This window comes from Nyctereutes procyonoides, unplaced genomic scaffold (assembly GCF_905146905.1).
Source record: "Nyctereutes procyonoides isolate TBG_1078 unplaced genomic scaffold, NYPRO_anot_genome, whole genome shotgun sequence".
Taxonomy (NCBI): Eukaryota; Metazoa; Chordata; class Mammalia; order Carnivora; family Canidae; genus Nyctereutes; species Nyctereutes procyonoides.
Window position 1 is genome coordinate 34,574,954 of NW_026575160.1, and position 23,527 is coordinate 34,598,480.

The 23,527-nt window shown below is 49.4% G+C and overlaps 1 protein-coding gene across 1 annotated transcript in view; it reads right to left on the bottom strand.

Moving 5' to 3' along the window:
- Positions 1 to 23,527, bottom strand: part of SLC13A1 (solute carrier family 13 member 1) — a 97,592-nt gene that overhangs the window by 68,352 nt on the left and 5,713 nt on the right. The window contains exons 2-3 of the mRNA XM_055314864.1: positions 9,913 to 10,041; positions 2,029 to 2,165 (exon numbers count right to left, since the gene is read on the bottom strand). Coding sequence (XP_055170839.1) covers positions 2,029 to 2,165; positions 9,913 to 10,041 — 266 coding nt within the window. The remainder of the gene's footprint in view (positions 1 to 2,028; positions 2,166 to 9,912; positions 10,042 to 23,527) is intronic.

Genomic DNA, 23,527 nt, shown 5'->3' on the forward strand with positions numbered 1-23,527 from the left:
TACATGTCACGCCAATATCTGAAGGCCCTTGATGAGTGACACTTACCTTGAAATACTACTTAGATGAAATCAAATCAGTTTTTCAATTTAGGGTCCCTTACTCTTTCTTTGATCTTTTGGTCACATCTCTGTGTATTAGTATGTGTGCCAAGGAGGCACAAGGACAAGCGGAGAAATTAATATTTGTAAATCTACTTTTTACCTTTGCCTGCTCTGGTTCGATATATGGTAGGTGGAGGAAAATGGTTAAAATTGCCAGCTGAAATGCAATGTCAGAATTTTCTGTAGATTCTATTATTTGTGCTTTCCCGAATTCGACACTCCTGCCTGTGGTCAAGAACTGGATGTGTGACATTGTCTTCTCTTATAAATAGAGTAGTTCTTCTCCCTTAAAAATAGCACCCCTCAGATTGTAGGGTTTTTTGTTTTTTTTTTTAATTTTTATTTATTTATGATAGTTACACACACACACACACAGAGAGAGAGAGAGGCAGAGACATAGGCAGAGGGAGAAGCAGGCTCCATGCACCGGGAGCCCGATGTGGGATTCGATCCTGGGTCTCCAGGATCGCGCCCTGGGCCAAAGGCAGGCGCCAAACCGCTGCGCCACCCAGGGATCCTGATTGTAGGGTTTTAAATCATATTTTTAAGCTTTCAAAATCACACTTGGGGAAAAAATATCATCTCTTTTGAGTTGGAAATCCCAGAAAATCATTCAGAGGCAGATCTTTCCATATAGAGCCACTTATGAGATTCTGTGACTCCCTTTGTAGGTAGATCTACAAGACAAAGTCTGCACTCCAGGTTTCAACTTCAGATCAAGTGAATGATTTCTACATATAAAACTTTTTAGATATCTGTTTAAACAAGAAATGGTTCTCGATAAAAACTAAACTAGAAATACTTTTAATTTAAGGCATTGGCAAGACGTGAAATCTTCCTGTAAGAAAAGATGGCGCGCAGATAAGCCTCCGTGGGGAGAATGCCTTCAAAGCCACGTAGTGGCACAACGGGGAGGACTCTGCTCCGCTGTGCAGCTCACTACCCCGTCCCTTGGGGTCACTGAACAGGTGGTCAAGGAAAAGATACACATCTCTATGGCACCCCAAGGGGCAGGAAACACCATTTCATCTCAAGAGTGAAATTCTATTAATACATATATGTCATAGAAATTAAAGTAACGAATATTTTTTTTAAAAATTGGCTCATCTAAGTTATTTTTTGTATTTAACAAAACTGTTTGATTCATAAATGATAAATACAGATGAGGATATATTCTAGGAGGAATTATGCAACATGATTCAATACAATTTTCTTATTTTCCAAGAAAAATGAGAAGGGAAGAACCACCTAAGGCTTCAGAGCTTAACGCTATGATGCAAGTGTTTATGACACTGGAAAAATTTTTTTTTTTAGCTCACATCCATGCTCTTAACAAGAGCTAGAATTAAAACTAAAATAGACAATGTAAAGGGAAAAAAGTATTTATTTCAGCGGGGAAAATCAGTCAACTGAGCGATTTCACACTCTGTAGATGAAATTTCTTAAGTTGGTTGTTTGGTTTCTCAGCAGTTCACTTAAAAAGAAGAATGTTCACCCTGGAATTTTCCTGCACACATCTGTATTTTGCCAGTCACGTCTTTGTCTTTGGTTCTGAACGTCCTCCCTGTGATCAGGGATGCTCTTGAACAAGCCTTGAATGTGAAATCGGCCAAATAAACGAGATAGGCCTGAAATCTACTCTGAAGTCTCTCCGTCCCGTCTGTTGGGGTTCAAGGCTGCTCACTGCGTGTGGAAGGTGCAGGGGTCCTGTGCACTTAGGCCAGCCTCCGTGTAATTAGACCTGGAAGCTCTTGCTGCTATTGTTTCCTCCTACAACACCAGGGCACTTTACATCCCGCTCATATTTGCAGAGGAAAAAAGGCATGAATTACACGGAGATATGAATGACTGCCTGGATGTGCATTACCTATTTAGCTATTTGCTCTGTTTGGAAAGCTCACCTGGAACAGTACGTGGAGTACTTACCATGCTGGGTTCACACCCACTGTCATCACCATCCTCAGAGCAATCCTTTTGTGCAAGTTCCATTTTTCTATTGATGTTGCTAGACAGATGACTCCAATTAGCAGTAGGTGAAAGTCTTTGAAATAAGCAGATGCCACCTGAAATTATAATTAAACCCATGATTATTTATTTATTTATTATTTTTTAATAAATTTATTTTTTATGGGTGTTCAATTTGTCAACATACAGAATAACACCCAGTGCTCATCCCGTCAAGTGCCCACCTCAGTGCCCGCCACCCGGTCACCCCCACTCCCCACCCACCTCCCCTTCCACCACCCCTAGTTCGTTTCCCAGAGTCAGGAGTCTTTCATGTTATGTCTCCCTTTCTGATATTTTAATTATTTATATCGGTAGGAAAACAGTATTGCCCAAGAAAGCATTGTCCACTTTGCTCTATTCAAACGTTACTACCTTGATGGAGCTCCTTCCTGCTTCTCGCACGGTTATTATTGGATCTGTGTCTTCCTAATCTGCCCCTTACCATTGTCACAGCTAGTTTTCTTAAGTGTAAATCTTTTTTTTTTAATTTTTTATTTGTTTATGATAGTTACAGAGAGAGAGAGAGAGGCAGAGACATAGGCAGAGGGAGAAGCAGGCTCCATGCACCGGGAGCCCGACGTGGGATTCGATCCCGGGTCTCCAGGATCGTGCCCCGGGCCAAAGGCAGGCGCCAAACCACTGCGCCACCCAGGGATCCCTTTTTTTTTTTTTTTTCTTAAGTGTAAATCTAATCACATCACCGTGCTCCTTGTACGCCTTCACTGGACTCCACATCTTTTAAGACTTTATACAAACTTCCCACCCAACATGTCTTCTTCTTTTTTTTTTTTTTTAAAGATTTTATTTATTTATTCATGAGAGACACACAGAGAGAGGCAGAGACACAGGCAGAGGGAGAAGCAGGCTCCATGCAGGGAGCCCGACACCGGACTTGATCCTGGGTCTCCAGGATCACGCCCTGGGCTGAAGGTTGCACTAAACCGCTGAGCCACCTGGGCTGCCCCCCAACATGTCTCCTAAGATTCTTCATCACCTAGTCCCATCTCACTTTTCCAGCTTAGTCTGTTAGTGCTCGGCCAACTTTTCCTACGTGTGACATTCTCTGGTCACAGAGATGCTCTAACACTTGCCTGTCATTTAACCTGGAATGACTGTCTTCTCTTTGGTGATCCAACATCTTCCTTCATGGATGAACTCAGGCGTCAGTTCTAAGATTCCTTCCCTGACTGTCCTCAACTTGGTTGGATGCTACTTCCTTTTGTCAGAGCACATCTTAATCTATACAGTGATCATTTATTTACTTAATTATCCCCTTTATTAGACTAGACATATTTTGAAGGCAGAGATGTATCTTCCTAATCATTGAATTTGTGGACTTGGCCCATGCCCGACACATACTGGCACCCAGGAGATATTGAATTACTAAGTCCCTAGACTCAAGCTTAGAGGTTATTAGGCAAGAAAAACAAGTTAACAGACTGCAGTAAGGCATCATAGGTGGATGGGACATGTTTCTTCAAGGTAGAGTTGAGGCTCAAAGAGTAAGCGACCACCTTTATCTAGGGGAATTGGCAAAGTCTTCTTAGAGGACCCAATACTCAAGTTGACTCTTAAAAGATGAATAGACATTTGAATTTTTCTCTTCTCATCTCTTTTACAGTTTTGCTCATGAAAATAAGACCCACTCACCCTATTCTCACAGTCTGAGAATTCAATGAAAAAAATAAATGCAGAATGACTTCAAAAACACAAAGGAGCAGCAAGCCATAATTAGTAAGTACTTAAACACAGAAGGAAGGCCAGGACCATGAGACATTCTTATTGTGATCTCTTTAGATTATGCTAACAGTTGGCTGACTTGGTCTGTAAAAGGTCAGATAATAAATGTTTTAGACTTTGTGAGCCTTATTGTTTCTATTGCAACTACTCAACTTGTCTTTGTAGCAAAAAAAGCAGCCAAAGAAAATATGTAAATGGATGACTATGGCTTTGTGTGTTTCCAATAAAATTTTATTTTAAAAGTTGGGTAGCGGGCTGGATTTGGCCCTCAGATTCATAGTGTGCCAATCTCTTCATAGACTATGTAAACAAAAAATGGCCTCTAGCCCAATTGTCTAAGTGAAATCAATTGCAGTTTAAGGAGGAATTTTCACATTCTTTGCTTTTCATTGTATTACCCATACTTTGGGTTTCATCAGGTTAGTGTATTTGTAGCACATTAGTCACAAGCATATGTGTTTCTTTATAGCCTACAGACATAGGAGGTAATAAGAGAAAATGCTACTGGTTTGAAAAGGTCACTGATATTTTTGAGGCAAAGTAGGCATGTCAAATAAAATTCCTAATGAAATTTGAAATCTATTTTTAAGATCAAGATAGTCCTATTTCTGTCTCAAAATGGGATTTCATAAAAAAAAATGCAGTTTTGCAATCACAGCACCTGGGTTCTCTCTTGGCTATAAAATGTACCAGTTCACACGCTTTCTACAAGTCAATATGCTTGCCCATAAAAGTTTAATAATACTGCACATCAGGTTTGTGAATTAAATGAGATTTTTTAGAAAAGCTCTTAGTAATAATGCATATGATTAGAAATAATTCTATTATATCATATATTTTGCTGTTTTAAAAAATATTTATTTATGCTTTGTTACTAATTCCAACGGTCAAGTCCCAGTTTTCACATTAATTGACCTATTAGCAGATTTGACACATTTGATCATTGCCTCGTCCTTAAAACATTTCTTCACTTGGATTCCAGGATTCCACACTCTCCTGGCCTTCCTTCTACCTCAATAACCTATCCTTCTCATTCTTCTTTGCTACTACTTTCTCTTCTCATCAATCTCTTAATATTTTAGTTTTCCAGAGCTTGTTCTTTGTCCTCTTTGATTTTTTTAAAGATTTATTTATTTATTCATTTATGATATATATATAGAGAGAGAGAGAGAGGCAGAGATCCAGGCAGATGGAGAAGCAGGCTTCATGCACCAGGAACCCGATGTGGGACTCGATCCCGGGACCCCAGGATCGCGCCCTGGGCCAAAGGCAGGCGCTAAACCGCCGAGCCACCCAGGGATCCCCGTCCTCTTTGATTTTGTTTTGTTTTGTTTTAAATCTTCACTCACTCTCTAAATCACCTCATCAAATTTTAGGGCTTTCCATACCGTCTATTTGCTTGACAATTCTCAAATCTGTATTTCCAGCTCAGGTCTATTACATAAACTCTGGACTCATTTGTATTTAACTGCCTCACCAACACCTTCACTTAGACATTAGTTATTTCAAACTTAGTGTCAAGCTTTGTACTCCCGGTGTCAGCCTCTCTTTTGCAAGAAGCCTGCTCTGCTCATAGTTTCCCCATTTCAACTGATAGCAACTCCATTTTTCCAGCTGCCAAGTCGAAGAGTTTTGAAGCATCCTCGAATCCTTTTTATCTTCCCTGTCATATGCCGTATCGAATCATACAGGAAATTTTGTTGGTTTTAATCTTAAAAATACATTAACAATAGATTCAATATCCCCATTACTATTCCTGGTCTGAATTACCACGGCCTCTCAAATGGATTATTGCAATAACCTGCTACCCGTTTCCTTCTTTCTGCCTTATTTCTCAACACAGCAGTCCAAATTATCCTTTTAAATAAAAGTCAAACTGATAATGTCACTCTTCTACTTAAAACTCACTAGACGGTCTCATTTCATTGAGAGTCACACCTTTGCGGTGGCCTACCTTGGCCCTCGGAAGTCGAGTCCCTCTGCTAATGATCTCCCTGGAGATCAACACCTCCCTCCTGTCCTCGCCTGCTCTCCTCACACCACAGACACGTACCTGCCTCGACATCTTCGTGGTGGGTGTTTGCCCTCAGCAATGGGTGTTCCCCCGATGGCCACACGATGAACTCCCTCATGTTCAAGTCTTTGTTCAAGTACTGACACCTTATCGAGGTCTACTCCGATCATCCTATTTAAGACTGAAACTCTCCTGATCTCCATTGTCCTGTTGCATTTTCTCATGACACCAATTACCTCCTAACTCACTGTAATTCACCTATACATTAAGGTATATTGTCTCTTCTCTCCTAGGAAGACGAGGACTCTTGTCTGTATTTACTCATTAATGTATTCCCAAGAGCCTAGCGCGTATTTATCAAACGACTGAGGAAATATGTGACATGACATCTGCATATGCATATGCACATATACCTCCACTTTTATGGGTGTAAAATTCATGTATAAACATATGCTCAATGACACTAATAATGATGTCTGTTTTGGAATATCTAACCGGGCACACTAAATATTTAGCATTTCAGATTTTATTCAACAGACACGAGAAAATTCAATACTTGTTGATATTCTTTGGTACAAGGTGCTCGGTAAGATATAGACATTTAGCATTGTCTTAATAAATACAGAAAGTGCGATTAAAACTATGGTGGCCAAAGAGGAGGCTGTGGAGGGCTCTGGGCTTAGGGGAGGATACCAAAGACTCACGATTGTCAATGGCTCTCAAGGAGCTGAGATTCAGTACGCTTCCGTGGGCTGGCATGAGAGTCCAACACCTTTGACTGTGGGTATTAAAATTCATAAGAATACTTGATGCGTCGTATGCATTAGCATTACACATCTACTATTGGCTTGACTCTCACAACCTCCCCTGGATTGTGTGGCACTGTCATTCCCTATTCGTAGGTGAAAAAAAAGAAGCGTTGCCGAGGCACAGATCAGGGTCATATAAGTAATTAGTGGTGAATATTGGGTGGGTTTTTTTATTATTATATCTTTATTTGACACAGAGAGAGAACATAAGCAGGGGAAGCAGCAGAGGGAGAGGGAGGAGCAGGCTCCCGGCCAAGTAGGGAGCCTGACGCAGGACTCGATCCCAGGGGCCTGAGATCACGACCTGAGCCGAAGGCAGACGCTCAAGCGACTGAGCCCCCCGGGGCGTCCTGAATATCAGGTTTTAGGCTCAGATCTTCTAACTCTCTAGACCTTTCCCTGTACCTTTGGTCAGATATTTCCCAGTAAAAGATCAGTCGTACTGTCTGGAAAGAGGATCACAACGCTGAAGAGAAGTCGTCTACACTAAAAGACCTAAGGACTTTGATTTGCTGTAAATTCCCATTAAGCTTAAAAAAAAATCACACAAAGTTTAAAATGAATTTAGGCTGAAATAGCGGAGGGGAGATAGACTCACTTAGCTTTGCAACAGTCCAAATGTGTCTAGAGTGACCTATTCACTGCTGCCAGTGTGTAAATAATAGTGCTGACTCGTGTGCACCGAGCGCTCCCCACGTGACCCCCGTTACACTTATTAACTAGTTAATCTGTAAGCGTCACTGACAAACCAGAGGCGGTTCCAGGAAGGGGAGTGAAGATGCTGGTGATGCTGCGGGGGTGGGGGTTGAGGAAGGGAGCTGAGGGGTGCGGACCATAGGACCATACAGACGAGGTGGGGAGGCGGCAGAAGGAAATGACAGCTATCCCCATCCAAGCAACACTGTCCTGTGGAAGGCGAGGGGGTTTTTGTTGTTCTTGTTGGCTGTGTGCGTGCGTGTGTGTGACCTGGGATGTTTAGAGGAACGCTGAGCGTCAAAGTGACTGAGTTTCACACTTGAGCTCAATAAAGATAAGTGACTTGGGCCCCCGGGGGGCTCGGCAGTTGAGCGTCTGCCTTGGGCTCAGGGCGTGACCCCAGGGTCCCGGGATCGAGTCCCGCATCAGGCCCCCTGCAGGGCGGCTGCTTCTCCCTCTGCCTGTGTCTCTGCGTCTCTGTGTCTCTGCGTCTCTGTGTCTCTCGTGAATAAATAAATAAAATCTTAAAAAAAAATAAATACAGGTGAATGACTTAAATATTAAAAGTTTTGAAAAATAATATGCATTTTCGTGTGGGCTGTTGTAGGCCCACACACAGGAAGCCTTTATTTCCTGAGTGACCTCATCTGTCAGGAATCCTGGAGGGAAGTCCCCGCCCAGCAGCCAAGGTCCGGCGGCTGGCCAGCGGGCCGAGGCTGACGTCGGGGTGCGGGCTCGGCCTCCGCAGCCCCCGGGGCCAGGGCCAGGGTCCCTCTGGCAGCTGTTGCGCCGCCCGGCTCCCCGGCTCTGTCCTCCTCTAACCTGTGGGCACGGAAACGCCCCGACTCCGGGGAGCCGGTCTCTATCTCAGCCTCTCTCTAAATAGTCGCCCTAGTCAGTTCTGAAGCCCGAAGAGCCAAGCACGTCCCTGCTGAACCTGAGGGTCCTCGGGGCGAACCCCCCAGGCCGCGGGGCGGGCCCCATAGGGACACGTCGTCCCCGAGAGCTCGCCAGGCCCTTCACCGAGAGCCCGCAGGCACTCCCGGGGTTCCGGGGCCAGGCCCAGGCGCTGTGGGGTGGCGGGCCCCAATCCTGGAGACCCTGCCCCCCGCGAGCGGGCCGTGCAGGCCAGCGTGGAGGTCAGGAGGGAAGGGGAACGGCAGTGAGGACAAAGGAACAGGCGGATCTGAGATGCAGAGAGATGAAAGCAAAAGCAAAAAGATGAAAGCAAAAGCAAAAAGAGATGAAGGACACATGAAAACAAGGGAAAACCCAGAAAGATTCTTGTCCTGCATCACGGGTTGGTAAAAAGAAAAGTCTGCACCCTGTGGCCAGACAGGCGCCCCATGGCATTGGGCTGTAGCCTAAGACCTGAGTCCACAGGCGCCGGACTGCGGGCCTGGTGCCCCAAGGACCTGGGCGCTGGGTGCTGGGCGCTGGGCGTTGGGTGCTGGGCGTTGGGCGTTGGGTGCTGGATGAGGGCACCCTGGGGCGGCTCCTCGAGCCGGGTGGCCAGGCCTGTGACGGGAGCCCCGAGGTCACCGGAGCCTCAGCCTGCGTCGGGGGTTGCACCACCTGGCGGGACTAAAGTCCTTGCAGCAGAGCAGATGGGTCACACGGCAAAGTTCATTGGGCTTTGTCTCTGGAGGTGGCAGGAGCGTGGACAAGAGAACACAGTGGCCTTGTCCTCATTAAACACAAACATTGCTTTTTTACATGGTGTGAAGCCAAACTGCTGAAAAGCAGCAGCTTATGCAGGACGTGAAAGGCTTGGTCCTGTCGTTGGGAGGTGGGTACAGGTGGGTGCAGGCAGGTGGCAGGTAGGTGGAGGTGGGTGGAGGCAAGTGGAGGCAGGTGGCAGGTGGGTGGAGGTGGGTGGAGGCAGGAGGAGGCTGGTGAAGGCAGGTGGCAGACAGGTGGCAGGTAGATGGAGGTGGGTGGAGGCAGTGGCAGACAGATGGCAGGCAGGTGGAGGGGGGTGGCAGGTAGATGGAGGCAGGTGGAGGCAGATGACAGACAGGTGGAGGTGTGTGGGTTCAGGTGGGTGGAGGTGGGTGCAGGTGGAGGCAGGTAGGGGAGGGTGCATGCAGGAAGGTGGAGGCAGGTGCAGACAGGTGCAGGCAGGAACGTGGAGGCAGGTGCAGACAGGTGCAGGCAGGTGTAGGCAGGTGGCAGGTAGGTGGAGGTGGGTGGGTGCAGGCGGATGGAGGCAGATAGAGGCGGGTACAGGCAGGAAGGTGGAGGCAGATGGAGATGGGTGCAGGCAGGTGCAGGTGGGTGCAGGTGGATGCAGACAGGTGGAGGTGGGTGCAGGTGCAGGCAGCTGCAGGCAGGTGCAGGCAGGTGCAGGCAGGTGCAGGCAGCTGCAGGCTGCCCTCCCACGCAGCCCTCCCGCCCTGGGGGGCGCAGCCCGGGGGGTGTGCGGCCGGGGGCGCCTGCGCTGCTGGTGCTGGGCGGGGGTGCGGGGGCTCCGGGCTGGGTGTCGGGGTCCGGAAGCGGCCGAGGGGCGCCGGGTCCCTTGCGCTCCCCCCGGGGAGGACCCACCTCCTTGGAGGCCGTGATCCCGAAGAGCGGAAACAGGAGTCCGGGCAGCAGGGCGGTGACAGGCAGCGGCAGGGCCTCCGTGAGCCAGAGCGCGGCCACCACGGCCAGGGTGTAGGCGCATTCGGCCTCCTGCGGGCGGAGCGGGCGAGAGGCGGTGAGGCGGCGCGGCGCACCCGCACCCGGACCCGCACCCGCTCCCGGACCCGCACCCGCACCCGCACCCGGACCCGCACCCGCACCCAGACCCGCACCCGCATCCGGACCCGCACCCGCACCCGGACCCGCACCCGCACCCGCACCCGGACCCAGACCCGCACCCGCACCCGGACCCGCACCCGCACCCGGACCCGCACCCGCACCCGCACCCGGACCCGCACCCGCTCCCGGACCCGCACCCGCACCCGCACCCGCACCCGGACCCACACCCGGACCCGCGCGCGCACCCGGACCCAAACCTGCACCCGGACCCGCACTCGCACCCGGACCCGCACCCGCACCCGGACCCGCACCCGGACCCACACCCGCACCAGCACCCAGACCCGCACCCGCACCCGCACCCGCACCCGGACCCACACCCGAACCCGCACCCGCACCCGCACCCGGACCCACACCCGGACCCGCACCCGCACCCGGACCCGCACCCGCACCCGCACCCGGACCCGGACCCGCACCCGGACCCGCACCCGCACCCGGACCCGCACCCGCACCCGCACCCGGACCCGGACCCGCACCCGGACCCGCACCCGCACCAGCACCCAGACCCGCACCCGCACCCGCACCCGGACCCACACCCGGACCCGCACCCGCACCCGGACCCACACCCGGACCCGCACCCGCACCCGCACCCGGACCCGCACCCGGACCCGCACCCGGACCCGCACCCGCACCCGGACCCGCACCCGCACCCGCACCCGGACCCGCACCCGCACCTGGACCCGCACCCGCACCCGGACCGGCGCCCCGCCCCCCGCAAGCACTCCTAGCCACCCCCCAGCACCCCCCCAAACCCCCGGCCCCCCAGCCCCCCCCAAAACCGAGCCCAGAAGGCGGGTAACTGCAGGAGCCAAACCCTGGAGCCCGCGAGGAAGGCGACGCCAACCAGGTCCTCATCCGCCGGGCTCCTTCACCTCCCCGTGGGGGGGGACCGCGCACAGCTCCTGGCTCCCCCCGGAGCGTGCGCCCCTGAGCCTGCCCCCGACATGCACCCCCGGCCTAGAGCCTGTGCACCCCTGAGCCTGCCCCCCACATGCACCCCAGCTCCAGGCCTGCACCCAGTCACGGGCTGCCTCCCCCGGGGCCGGTCGCACACGCTGCCAACTGCACCTCCTAGGCCCATGGCCCGCCGCACGTGGGCCTCCCTGTCCTCCCATCACCAGGGAGACGTGGACCCAGAGAGAACTTTGCTGCGCGTGGTCTCCGAGGAGGGAGGCCGGCGCCCGGCTGGGTGCCCGGGTGAGGGGATCAGACCCTGAGGGGCCCCCAGGGTGAGGGCCTCCCGCGCAGCGCCCTGGGGGCTGAGCCCCTGGGCAGGCACAGGAGGCCCAACAGAAAGAAGATTCTTAACAGTGTCTGTGAAGGGATCAAATTGTGCGTTTCTGTTTTAGGGCAATGATGGGAGAGGGTTGAGATCCGGATTCAGGGTGGGGGTGCGGCCTCGCCCCCTCCCGCAGTCACGACACACCCACAACTACACGGGAGATCATTTCTCCTGGAAGTCTCTGCAAATCGCCCAAGAAACTAAGAAATCCCCTAAGAAGCAGCTGAACGGCTTCCTTCGTCACAAAGGATGCAGGAGCCGCATCCAGAGGGACGGACAGACAGATGCGGTCCTACCAGATCCCCCATGTGCCTGCGGTGACTCAGCATTGGGAGGAACCTCCAGGTCTGGGGTTTCTTCCTGAGCAGTGGGGGGTTTGCGCCCCACCCCAGGCGCCTGACTCCGGGATCTGCACCAGGGAGACCAGCTCCCCGAAGGTCTGGCTTTGAAAACCCATGAGGCTGAGGTTCTGGGGAACCGGGGGCCATGGGCGTGGAGAGTCCCCTCTGCTCCTGCCCCACTCGTGCCCCCAACACTGAGCCCCAACAGCAGTTAGAAGGTGCCTAGAGCACCCGGGCAGGGGCGCTGTTCGCTAGCCTTACGTGTCACCCCGAGGGGCAGTGCCTGCTAGGGCGGGGTCTGGGGGTGCAGGTGCCACTTGGCGCCCCTCCTTTGCCTTGCTAACGCTAGTGGGCCTGCCCCACTCCCATCCTGCCTGCACCTCCCGGGCACGCCAGCGTGGGACAGGCCCCTGGGCTCCGGGAGGACAGCGCTCCTAGGCCCTGGCGGCCCTGCCGGGGCCTGGCTGCACCCGATGCGGGGCGTCCCCCACAGTTCAGAGTCGTGTGAGCACGTGTAGACGGAGATGGGATGCGTGTCACGTACACACGGATGCCGTGCGGGTTTTCTCCCTACGTATAAACACATGCACACGCAGTGGAATCCCCTCAGCCCTACAGAGTGCTAAGCTCGCCCAGCTGGGCACCACGAGTGGCCCTCAAGGTCTATGGTCAGCGACGTAAGTCACACAGAGAAACACAAGTGCCACACGACTTACTTATGTGTGGGAGCGAATAAACACGGAAACAAAGGAAATCAAGCCAAGCCAAGCTCATGGACAAAGAGGACGGCCTGGAGGCTGCTAGAGGGGAGCGCGCTGGGCAGGGGGGCCAAAGGCGCGGGAGGGGGTCAGAACGTGCCAAGTTCCACTTGTAAAATAACGAAGCCACGTTGCATGTACAGTACAGTGACCGCGTCGATAATGACGCATTTCGAATTTGCGAGATGCTAGGAACGTAAATCTCGTAGGTTCCTATCATGAGAAAAAACATGCTGATTCTGTATGGCTGCAGGTGGCACCAGGGCTTCCCGCCGTGGTCGTTTCATGACGCAGACAAACGTGCCATCGTTAGGCTTCATTATACCTGAAACTAACGCACTGTCGGGTATCGATTATGTGTCAATACAAACGCTTGAAATGTATTCTTCTACGTGGCTTATAGAAATGATTCTGAAGTGAGAGCCCCTGGCCCGTCCTAAGTGATCAACAAGTCACGTCTATTCTGTGGCTTTGTTTTGCTCTCACGGGGCTTAATCTCTGCAAATTCTGAGCTGCCTGTGAAAAATGTACAAAAACTGCTCTGAGTTTAATGAGGGGTTTTATTTGTGGTTTTCCCAGGGCAGCAAAATTTCTAGCTCTGCTCCCCTCAGACGCCCCCTCGTAGGGTGTTTGCTCACCCAGCAGCCCTGCACCTCCGGGCAGAGGCCTCAGAAACCCTTCGGAAGCTGCGACCATGCTACGTCCTCACTGTATCTTTTGAAAGGAGGAAGCAGAAAGGGGTTCGCAGGCTGACAGTTTTATGGAAAGTCCCGTAACCTTGACAATAAAGCAATGGAACAAAGCCGGGCCTTGACTGAAACTTCCTAATTTGCCCTGGAGAGAATTTGTGAATACGAGCTCAATTAGGTCATTAATTAATTTTTAAAAATATATTTAATCTACTTATTTTAAAGACAGAAAGAGGTGAGCAGTGGGGAGGTGCAGAGGGGGAAGCAGAGACCCTCCAGCAGATTCTGAGTTGAGCCCGGAGGCCGAGGCGGGGCTCCATCCACAACGCCGAGGTCATGGCCTGAGCCGGGACCCCGATAGCCTGGGCCCCCCAACAGCCCCCCGCGCCCCCCACCAGCCTAGCTGTGCATGCCCGGGCCTGTGGTCCTCCTGGCGGACATGCAGGGATGCCCCGAAGTGCCTCCTCCCGACCGTGCTTCCCGTCCTGCTGATGAGAACCTGGGTCTCCAAGATGAGTGGACCCCGGCACCAGCCCGCCTCCCCATCCTCATCGTTCTCCCTCTCTGACCCGCCTCCCAACCTGCACCCCCTTCTTCCCAGGCCGCCCCACAGCCACCCCGTCTTCCAAGGATCCACTTGGAGTTTAAGGGACCGGCCACCTGACGACGCTGGGAGCACCAGCTCCAGCTGAGCGCGAACAGAAAAGTAAATAGGAAACCCGGCGCCAGCTGCCACCAGCCCGGCCTCATCCCAACACGGGCCTCCTCAGCGGACGTCACCGGCCGCTCACGCGTGGCCACTTTAAAGCATGATCAAAAGCAAAATTCCAAGTACTGAATTATTAGTTTCCCTAACAACGTTCCTATTTCACCTGGCCCTGCCCTGATGTGAAATCAAGTCAGGGATTTTCAGTCATTTATTGGAAATGATCTGAAATCCTCATCTCGCATTTGAGGCCCTGTCCACTCTGACTGTACGAAGACCTAGCCCACGACCTCCTGGCATCACGTCTCTATTCCTAGAGTTGATTTACATCCTTCTCGGTGTCTGGGCTCTGACCCCCGCTCCTTATCACGCAGCCTCCTCCTGAACTTGAGTAGGTAATGGTGAGCCAGGATCCTGCGGGGAAGTCCCCAGGGGCCCTTAGTCACGGCTCGACCTGCCTGTAACCGCACTCTGGACTCTTGGACCCTGCTCCACAATTTAGATGAAGCAGTTGCAAGCTGATGACCAAGCCCAACAGGAAAATACGACGTATTTGACTCACGATGGAATGTGTGTGAGTGTGTTTCCTTAGAATTATGATTTATGAACCAACACATTTCATATTAAAAATAAAATCGGAATTTCTGGCTTTCCTTGAAAAACTGAGGAATTTGGTAATGCTAGGACCATATTCTACGTCAACAGTTCTTTGCACTCAAAGGGAGCCCCCCCTTCAGAGACAGGCTTGTGCTTTTCAGTTGTGCACGCTCCCCGTCACTTTTCTGGCTTCCCTGCTTGGCCGTTGTGGGCATTTGAATAAAATCTCTTGTAGTAAAAATGCTGCCCAGATACCCTGCCTTGCGAGTAGATCTTGCCCTACCGTTCCAGAATCAGCACGCGGGCTGTCCGTTTGCACTTCTCTGCGCCCCCCCCCATGTGGCCCCTGGACCCACAGCTCACACAGGCAGACATCAGGCCCTCCCCAGACTGAATTGGGAGCAGGCTTCCCAGGTGACCCCTGCACAGGTTGGAGTTTGAGAAGCACCGGGTTACCTCCTCCCCAGACCCTCCCCTTTATCTCTAACTCTGGGTCCAACTCAGAAACCAGACACTTGCTTCCAGGCCATGTCTTGCCTAAGTTCAATCCCTACACTCAGAACTTATTTTGAAAAGTTGCCCATCCTTCAGAGTTAAGGTTCAAATTTATATCTTGTCTACGGAGCTTCCTCCAAACACTCATGCAGATTATATATATATATATATTTTAAAAGATCTTATATATTTATTCATGAGAGACCCAGAGAGAGAGAGAGAGAGAGGCAGAGACCCAGGCAGAGGGAGAAGCAGGCTCCATGTAGGGAGCCTGACGTGGGACTCGATCCCAGGTCTCCAGGATCACAGCCTGGGCTGAAGGCAGACGCTCACCTGTTGAGCCACCCAGGCATCCCCACATTTTATTTTTGCATATAAGTCCCAGGGGATTATAATTGTAGCTGGCTAAGACACCACACCTGCATTGTCCTTAAAGAGATGCCTTCCCAGAATCTGTGGGAAATGCCCCATTTTTCATAACTTAATGAAAAATCAAAGCATAGAAGAGAAGGAATCGGGTCTGAGTGGGTAGGAGGGCAATCTGCCTCAATTTGGGGGGATAGTGCTTGTTTACCCCTGTTGTATTGGTGTCTTTCTGATTAGCAACCTTTTCATTCCTAAAGTGTCCCTCTTTGATAAGCGACAGTCATCCTACTGATGGGCCCACCATCCCAGGAATACCTCCTTCCAGCTTTCTGTCCTGTGATCCTTCTTGGTCAGGCTGGGAGACGTGGGCGGGAAAGTACTCTTTCCCACCAACACTCTTCAGGCCTTTAACAACAGAAGGCTAATCCAGATACGATGCTTTTAAGAATCTAATATTAAAATACATAGAATCCTTTTTTAAAACCAAAATCTAAAAAAAATAAATAAAAATAAACAAGATCTACAAATATCCTTGTTAAGAAGAAGTAACAAAAGATAGAGGAAAACATTCCATTGTTTTCTGTTATTCATATATATCCAAAAAAAAAAAAGCCCCTAATATCAGGGTGAATAATTTTTAGCGAACACATTCTTCTGATGAAGGAGAAAAATTGTCAGTTGTCTGTGCTACCACTAGAATTGTGTCCTGGATAAAATTCCTTCATTCCGTCAGTGGAAATCCGGAGACTGACCCATTATCTGTAGCTATAGCATCTTTGTCTCCTGTGGATCCCTTTCATTTTTTTCTCTTCCCTCTCTTCACCTTCTCAGCAAGCGCCTTACTCCTAAAATCATCGCCGCTGTCCACCGCGGCGACCGCAGCCACTACCGTGAACGATGGTAAAGCAATGGGAAAAGAAGGCCAGTTGTCAAGTCAGACTGTGGGTCACCTGTTCCCCCCCTTCCAATTCCTCTCGGGTATGGGGAAGTACTGATGTCTTTATTAAAATGAACTCTGCAAGCATAACAAGTAACAATTTGAGTAAAGTTTTGTTCTAGAAATAGCAAAGAGCTTTAGTATATGAGTTCTTGAGCTAAAGTAGAGCAACACGTTAATGTCTACTTCTTTTTTGTTTATTGTGATGGAAAATACAGAAAGAAAAGGAAGGTTCAAAATTCTAAGACCCATCTTACAAAAAATATTTTTTAAATCATGATTCATTCTAGGACACCCGGGTGGCTCAGTGGTTGGGCATCTGCCTTGGGATCAGGGCGTTACCCGGGGTCCCGGGATCGAGTTCCACATTGGGATCCCCACAGGGAGCCTGCGTCTCCCTCTGCCTGTGTCTCTGCCTCTCTCTGGTTCTCTCATGAGTAAATAAATAAAATCTTTAAAAAAAGAAATAAAATCATGATTAATTTTCAAAATACTGCACACATGAAACAAGGGGTGGAGGGAGCTGAGAGGGCTTCCCTAAGTAAAAATACCTCAAAATAAAATAAAAGGACAAAATTTTCTGCTCAAAAATGTATACACTCCCTACCACTTCCAAAAATTACATGGACAGAGGTAGTAGTGCCGAATGCAGATGTTGGAAATTCCGTTACATAGGATGAGGCAGTGGCACTTAGCCATGGTTTCCCACCTTGGTGAGTACAACATGCCTCCCTGGCTCCGGCGGGGCCACCTCCACCCGAGGGATGAAGCCGGGATGTGTAGACTGATTATCCATATGGATAGGAAATTCCTCTTCCCTGACAATAGAACAAAGTATTAGAACCCTTCTAGCAATATATCTTTTAAGAGTTTTTTAATGAAATACCAAGAACATATGAAAAATAATATAACACACTCTATGCTTCATATCTTTAAAACGTGGCAAATTTGGCCACATTTGCTTGAAACTTTTTAGGAAAATAAAACATTCCTCATATAGTTCAAGACATGTGAGCCACTTCTTCATTTCTTTCTCCTCTGTCAACCCCAAAGTCAGCCGCCATCTACGGTGCGGGTCGTATCCTTTCCATCCATGTTTTTGTGGTTTTCCTACATGTAGACATGAACACACTGACAAACGACGCACGATTTTAAGACTAAATAAGGTTTACTGTATATGTTATTTTTCGGCTTGTTCTTCCACTTGTGAAAGAAGAAATATATTATTTTTCACTCTATCATTTTACTCATGTATTTCAAATGCATTCATAGTGATGCACATAGACGTAGTCATTCCTTTTAAATGGACATGGCATTTCTTTTTATGAACATATTACAATTCATTTGTCCATTTTCCTACTGAAGGCTATTTAGGGCTTTTCTCCCAATTGTTCATTATCATAAGGCTATGAACATCTTCGTACGTATCTTCGTGTGGATAAAGGAAAGAGATTTTCTAAGCTAGAGTATAAAAGTAGTGGTGAAATTTCTGAGTGGAAGAGGAGTCCAACTGTAGGCATATTTGCCCATTTGGTATCCAAGATGGTTTATCAGTTTGTATCAGTAGCAATAATGGGAGAAAATTCCACCTCGCCAACTTTGGGTATATTGGGCTAATTTATTTATTTGACAATCTAATGATATGGAAAGTTCCTCTTAATTTAATTTGTATTTGCTTGAATACCTTAAAGTATTTTTTCATGGTTATTGAAACATAATTGTTTCTCTCATACAAATTACCTTATTTATAGCCTCTTACCATTTTTCTGTTGCTTGTTTGCTTCTCTTTTTCATGAATTTGTAGTTATTTTTAGAATTCTTATCATTTCTTCATAACTTAAATATTTGCAAATATTTTTCTTGATCTCTGGCTTCTCTCTGCAATTTGCTTTATTCTATTTTTGGTTGTAGTGCAGTTATTGTCAAATTCTTTGCTATGTTTTTACTACCTTGTATGAGAAATTTTTCCTATATTATACACTCCCATGTTTTTTGTCTAAAGTTTATAAAGTTTCAAGTGTGGGGCCTTGATTTATTTGTATAGGAAACAGACACCTTATTTTTCATAAATGGGTAGCCAAAATGCCTGGCTTTTTAAATTAGATGGTCCATCTTTCCCCCACCACTTCCTATTGCTCTATATTTCCTGTGCCAAATTTCTACAAATGCAGGCAGATAGGTTTCTGGGCTCTTTATTTTGTCCCTCAGTCATCAACACCTTTTGAAAAATCACATTTCGCAAAATTATTAAACTCTTTTAATTATTACAGCTTTTCAACAAGTTCTGCAATCTGTGTCTCAGGCCCCCATCTTATATTTTTCTCAAACTTGCCTTGATTCCCCTTTGTTTTCATTCTATTTGGAGTGCTTTCATCTCTGTGCTTCCATTTTCAGTCTTAATTGTCTTCTTGCATGTTGAAATTTTATTTTTTATTTTTTAATTTTTTTAAAGATTCTATTTATTTATTCATGGAAGACAGAGAAAGAGAGAGAGAGAGAGAGGCAGAGACCCAGGCAGAGGGAAAGCAGGCTCCATGCAAAGAGCCTGACGTGGGACTCAATCCTGGGTCTCCAGGATCACGCCCTGAGCTAAAGGAGGCGCTAAACCACTGAGCCACCCGGGCTGCCCGAGATTTTATTTTCATATTTATCCTGTGTGGTAGTTGTTTTATTTTTGTGCATATTCCTTCTGTATTTTTTATTCCTCATCTAGAATCTTTACAGTTGCCTCCAGTTAAGTCCCTAGCTTCCCACCTAGAATGTCTTCTCCTGGCAGCCTGGGGTCCTGTCCGACCAGGACCATGCAAATCCACTCATCTAGCCGGACCCAGTAGCTTGAGTCATGTCCTAGCTGGGAGGCTGGGAAGCGCCTGCTTCCTGTGAATGCTGCACAGACAGTTGTCGATGTAGCTTTTTTTTTTTTTTTTTTTTTTTTCCTGGTAGCTACAAGAAAATTACTCTCTGGCCCTTAGTTCAGGTCATTGAACTTGCCTGAACCCAGGATGATGGGAGAGCATTTTCAACCATAAGGTTCTCACCTTCACTACCCTTGTTTGCTTGTCTGACTCACTCTGGTCCACAGGAAACACGCATCTGTTTAGAGTGGAGGGTGGTTGGGGTGGAGGAGCCCTAACTGTGTGAGCTGAACTGCTGATCACAAGCTTTGTAGATGCAAGAACTTACTTAAAAGGTAAAGACATCTAACAAGTAAATAGACAATGCTGCTTTTCTGTCTTCTGAATAAGTAAAAGGATGCTTTATGAGGATGCCACCACACACCAGGTACAGTACTTGGAGTTCCGCAGACTCCTCTTATTTAGTCTGCGACAAAACTCTTCGAGGTAGGCATTGCAATTCCCTGTTCAAATAGAGATCAATGACCACATTGCTAAGATGAGGTAGAGTCGGGCTTCAATCCAAGCAGAAACGCCACGAGAACATATATTTTGTCATTTATTGCTCTGTTCCCAGTACTTAAGGCAATGCCTGGCGTGTAGTGAGCACCAGTAATATTTGTTGAGTTGTTTTCCTTTCACAGTTTTGCTGTGTTCTTCCTACGGTTGTTTCTATTTATATGTCTTGACCCCTACGTAAAAGTCTTAATCACTACCCTAGATATAAAATTCTTCAGCATAGGAATCTTGCTTTCTTTTCTGCATTCTCTCCTACCTGCTGGCACTGGATATCGTAACCTCACCCCACAGGAGGAATGTTTCTCCGTGTTTCCCGGAGCTCTCATCTCTCTTGCCAGGAAACAAGAAGTAGAGCTAAAACTTTTCCTGCATCGAACACTATCTTCCCCAGGCCCCACTTAACAATAATGCAGTCGTACCTCGTCTTCACCACCTCAACCGAGTGCAGCCGGGGCGCTCGCTGCAGAGGCAGGAAGGCACATGAAGCCATGACTAGGCAATTTGGATAATGGCTTCTCCCCCACAAATTCCGACTGTCAAACTGTCTTGGGAAGTGCGGCTGATTATATTTAAAAATCACCTTGTTTCTCTTTTAAATTATACCTCCAGATGGAATTGAAATAAAAATTAGTCTGTAAAACATAGTTTTTTTCACCCCTTCCCTCCATTTTTTAATGACACTCTGACGGATATTAGGGAGCAATTTGGCTGATGAATTAGTACACACGTGGGCACGATCACTCAGCACAGCTTGAGAAAAGCAGGACCAATCATGGGCCTCACTCGCTGCAATTGATTTTCTAAAGAGAACACAGAGCAATTAAGAAAGGAGAAAAATCATGTATTTTAAATCTGGGTGCTACGAGAAAAACACTATTATTATTTGACAGAGCCTGTAAAGGGCTTGCATAGTTTGTGATACACCTACCCCTTCTGCGGCAGGGATTTCTCAAGACTCAATCCATATTAATTGCAAGGCTTAAAATGATTAGAAATATTCTCCTGTCGGAAGATGAAGAGTAAGGAGGAGCTCAACTTACAAAGCCAAGGAAAAAAAACTAGCATTTCTTGTTACTTTTTAGCCCAAATGGATGGCAAGGAAAGGCCATGGGTGGAGTCACTCTGCCAATTACTAGAGAATGTTTAATCCCTCTTTCCATTTGACCCCTGCAGCTAGTTAGCGAGGGGGACGTGCTGTCCGCACCTGCTGCGCACACGGTGGCACCAGACTGGCGGCCCAGCTCACTAGCCCCGGCCTGGGGGCCAACGTGCAGGGTGTATCACCGCCTCCGGACCCCGGGCCGCCACGGCCTTCGCACCCACAGCCACCCACAGATGCCGCTGGAGGCTCCTCCAGGGCCTGGTCCACTTTACAGACGAGGGGGGCCGAGGTGGCTGCAGTCCCTGTCGCTGAGAGCCACCAGGGCCTCATCCCGGGTTGTGGTCACCCTGCGGCCCAGACAGGGGATGTCCCCTCCTCTCTCGCTTTATGACTGAAACCCAGAGACGATGGAGGGAGGCAAACTGGGCACGAGCTCCTAAAGGTGGGACACAAATCCTAGTAAAGACGCAATGTCCCTATGGGCTCGGGAGCCGCCCAGACTGCGTTTGAACCCCCTCCCTTACTTCAGGAGGCAGTGAGCTGGGCAGATTGCTCTACCTGTCATCAAGTCTCTGCTCATCAGGGATGATAATGGGGATGATGAGGATGATGGGGTGATGGGGATGATGGATGATGGGGTGATGGGGTGATGGGGATGATGGGATGATGGGGATGATGGGGTGATGGAGATGATGGAGATGATGGGGATGATGGGATGATGGGGATGATAGGGATGATGGAGTGATGGGATGATGGGGATGATAGGGATGATGGAGTGATGGGATGATGGGGATGATGGGGGTGATGGGTGATGGGGATGATAGGGTGATGGGGATGATGGGATGATGGGAAGATGGGGTGATGGGGGTGATGGGATGATGGGGTGATGGGGATGATGGGGATGATGAGATGATGGGGGTGATGGGGATGATGGGGTGATGGGGATGATGGGGTGATGGGGATGATGGGGATGATGAGATGATGGGGGTGATGGGGATGATGGGATGATGGGGTGATGGGGATGATGGGGATGATGGGGATGATGAGATGATGGGGGTGATGGGTGATGGGGATGATGGGATGATGGGGTGATGGGGATGATGGGGATGATGGGATGATGGGGTGATGGGGTGATGGGGATGATGGGATGATGGGATAATGGAGATGATGGGATGATGGAGATGATGGGATTATGGGGATGATGAGGATGATGGGGGTGATGGGGTGATGGGGGTGATGGGGATGATGGAGTGATGGGGATGATGGGGATGATGGGGATGATGGGGATGCTAATGAGGATTTCTCAGGTTGCTGTGAGGCGTAGACTGCACAGTCACCTTTATTACTGTCGCCAAGACAGGCAGAAAAATGGACCTCCTCGTCCACCAGCACTTGCTGCGTTCCCTTGCTACACTTCCACTCTATCTGAAGTCCCTTCCTTTCCCCATCTTTCTTCTCCTGCACCCTATCTTTGCCTCTGAGGCTGGGGAAGCTCCCCATCCTTCTGCAGGGACAGGTCATCCTTCTGCGGGGACAGGCCATCTTTCTGTGGGGACAGGCCATCAGCCCCCACCCCAGCATCTCTCTGCAATGGCCGATGTCTCCGAGGCCTATAGGCCCGGGGAAAGCACACTGTCCCCAGGCCCGGGCCGGGTGCAAGGGAGCGCCGAGAGGACGCGAGGCCACAGCCACAGCCCCCTTGTCCAGGACAGAGCGAGGGAAAGGGCGCCCCAGGACCAGGGTGGAGGATGCGCCCCCGAGACTCCAGGCGGCCGCCCAGGGACTTCATCCAGGGAGATGATGCTGGTGTGGGAGCTGTGAATGCGGGACCAGGTGCTGGGTTGGCGGGCTGGTTGTTAGGGCAAATGCATGGCAAGATCTTAAAGACCCATCAGTGTAGACACGGCTTGTATAGACACTTTTTCCCCTGTAGGCAAAGGGAAATCACTGAAGAAGTTGGACCAGGGGCGCAATAGGACCAGGTTGATATTTTGGAAGTAGCACTCGGGCAGGACCCTGGGGGAGAAGACTATGAAATGATCCATGGGAAAGAGAGGGGGCGGCCCGAGGAAAGCAGGGCCGGGGAAAGGCAGATGACGGAGCAGATGGGGCAGCCCGGGGGCTCAGCATGGAGCGCCGCCTTGGGCCCAGGGCGTGATCCTGGGGACCCGGGGTCCAGGGCCCAGGTTGCTCCCTGCAGGGAGCCTGCTCCTCCCTCTGCCTGGGTCTCTGCCTCTCCCTGTCTACCATGAATAAATAAATAAAAATCTTAAAAAAAAAAAAAAAGCAGATGGGAGGGGGTTGGATTTTGGAAATGAGGCAACACAGCCCCATGACCTGAAGCACCTGAGATGACACAGGTTTCAGGCCTGGGAACGGGGTGAAGGCCAGCAGGTTCTCTGAGATAAAGAAAGGAGCAGCAGGTGGTGGGCAATGGGACTGCGTGTGGCTGGGGACGTGGAAGGGCTGGAGGAGGATGACTCCCTGGAGATTTAACTACCTTTTAATCACACGTCTAGACACAAATTATTTGTTTAAATCACTTGGCACATATTTATATACAACCTTGTTTTGTGATTAATATTTGCCATAGCGTAGGTGGCAACTGTGCAAGCTGCTTGGAAGCTGAAGCATTCCTTTACACTTACGCTAATATCCCACAGTTCACTTAGCG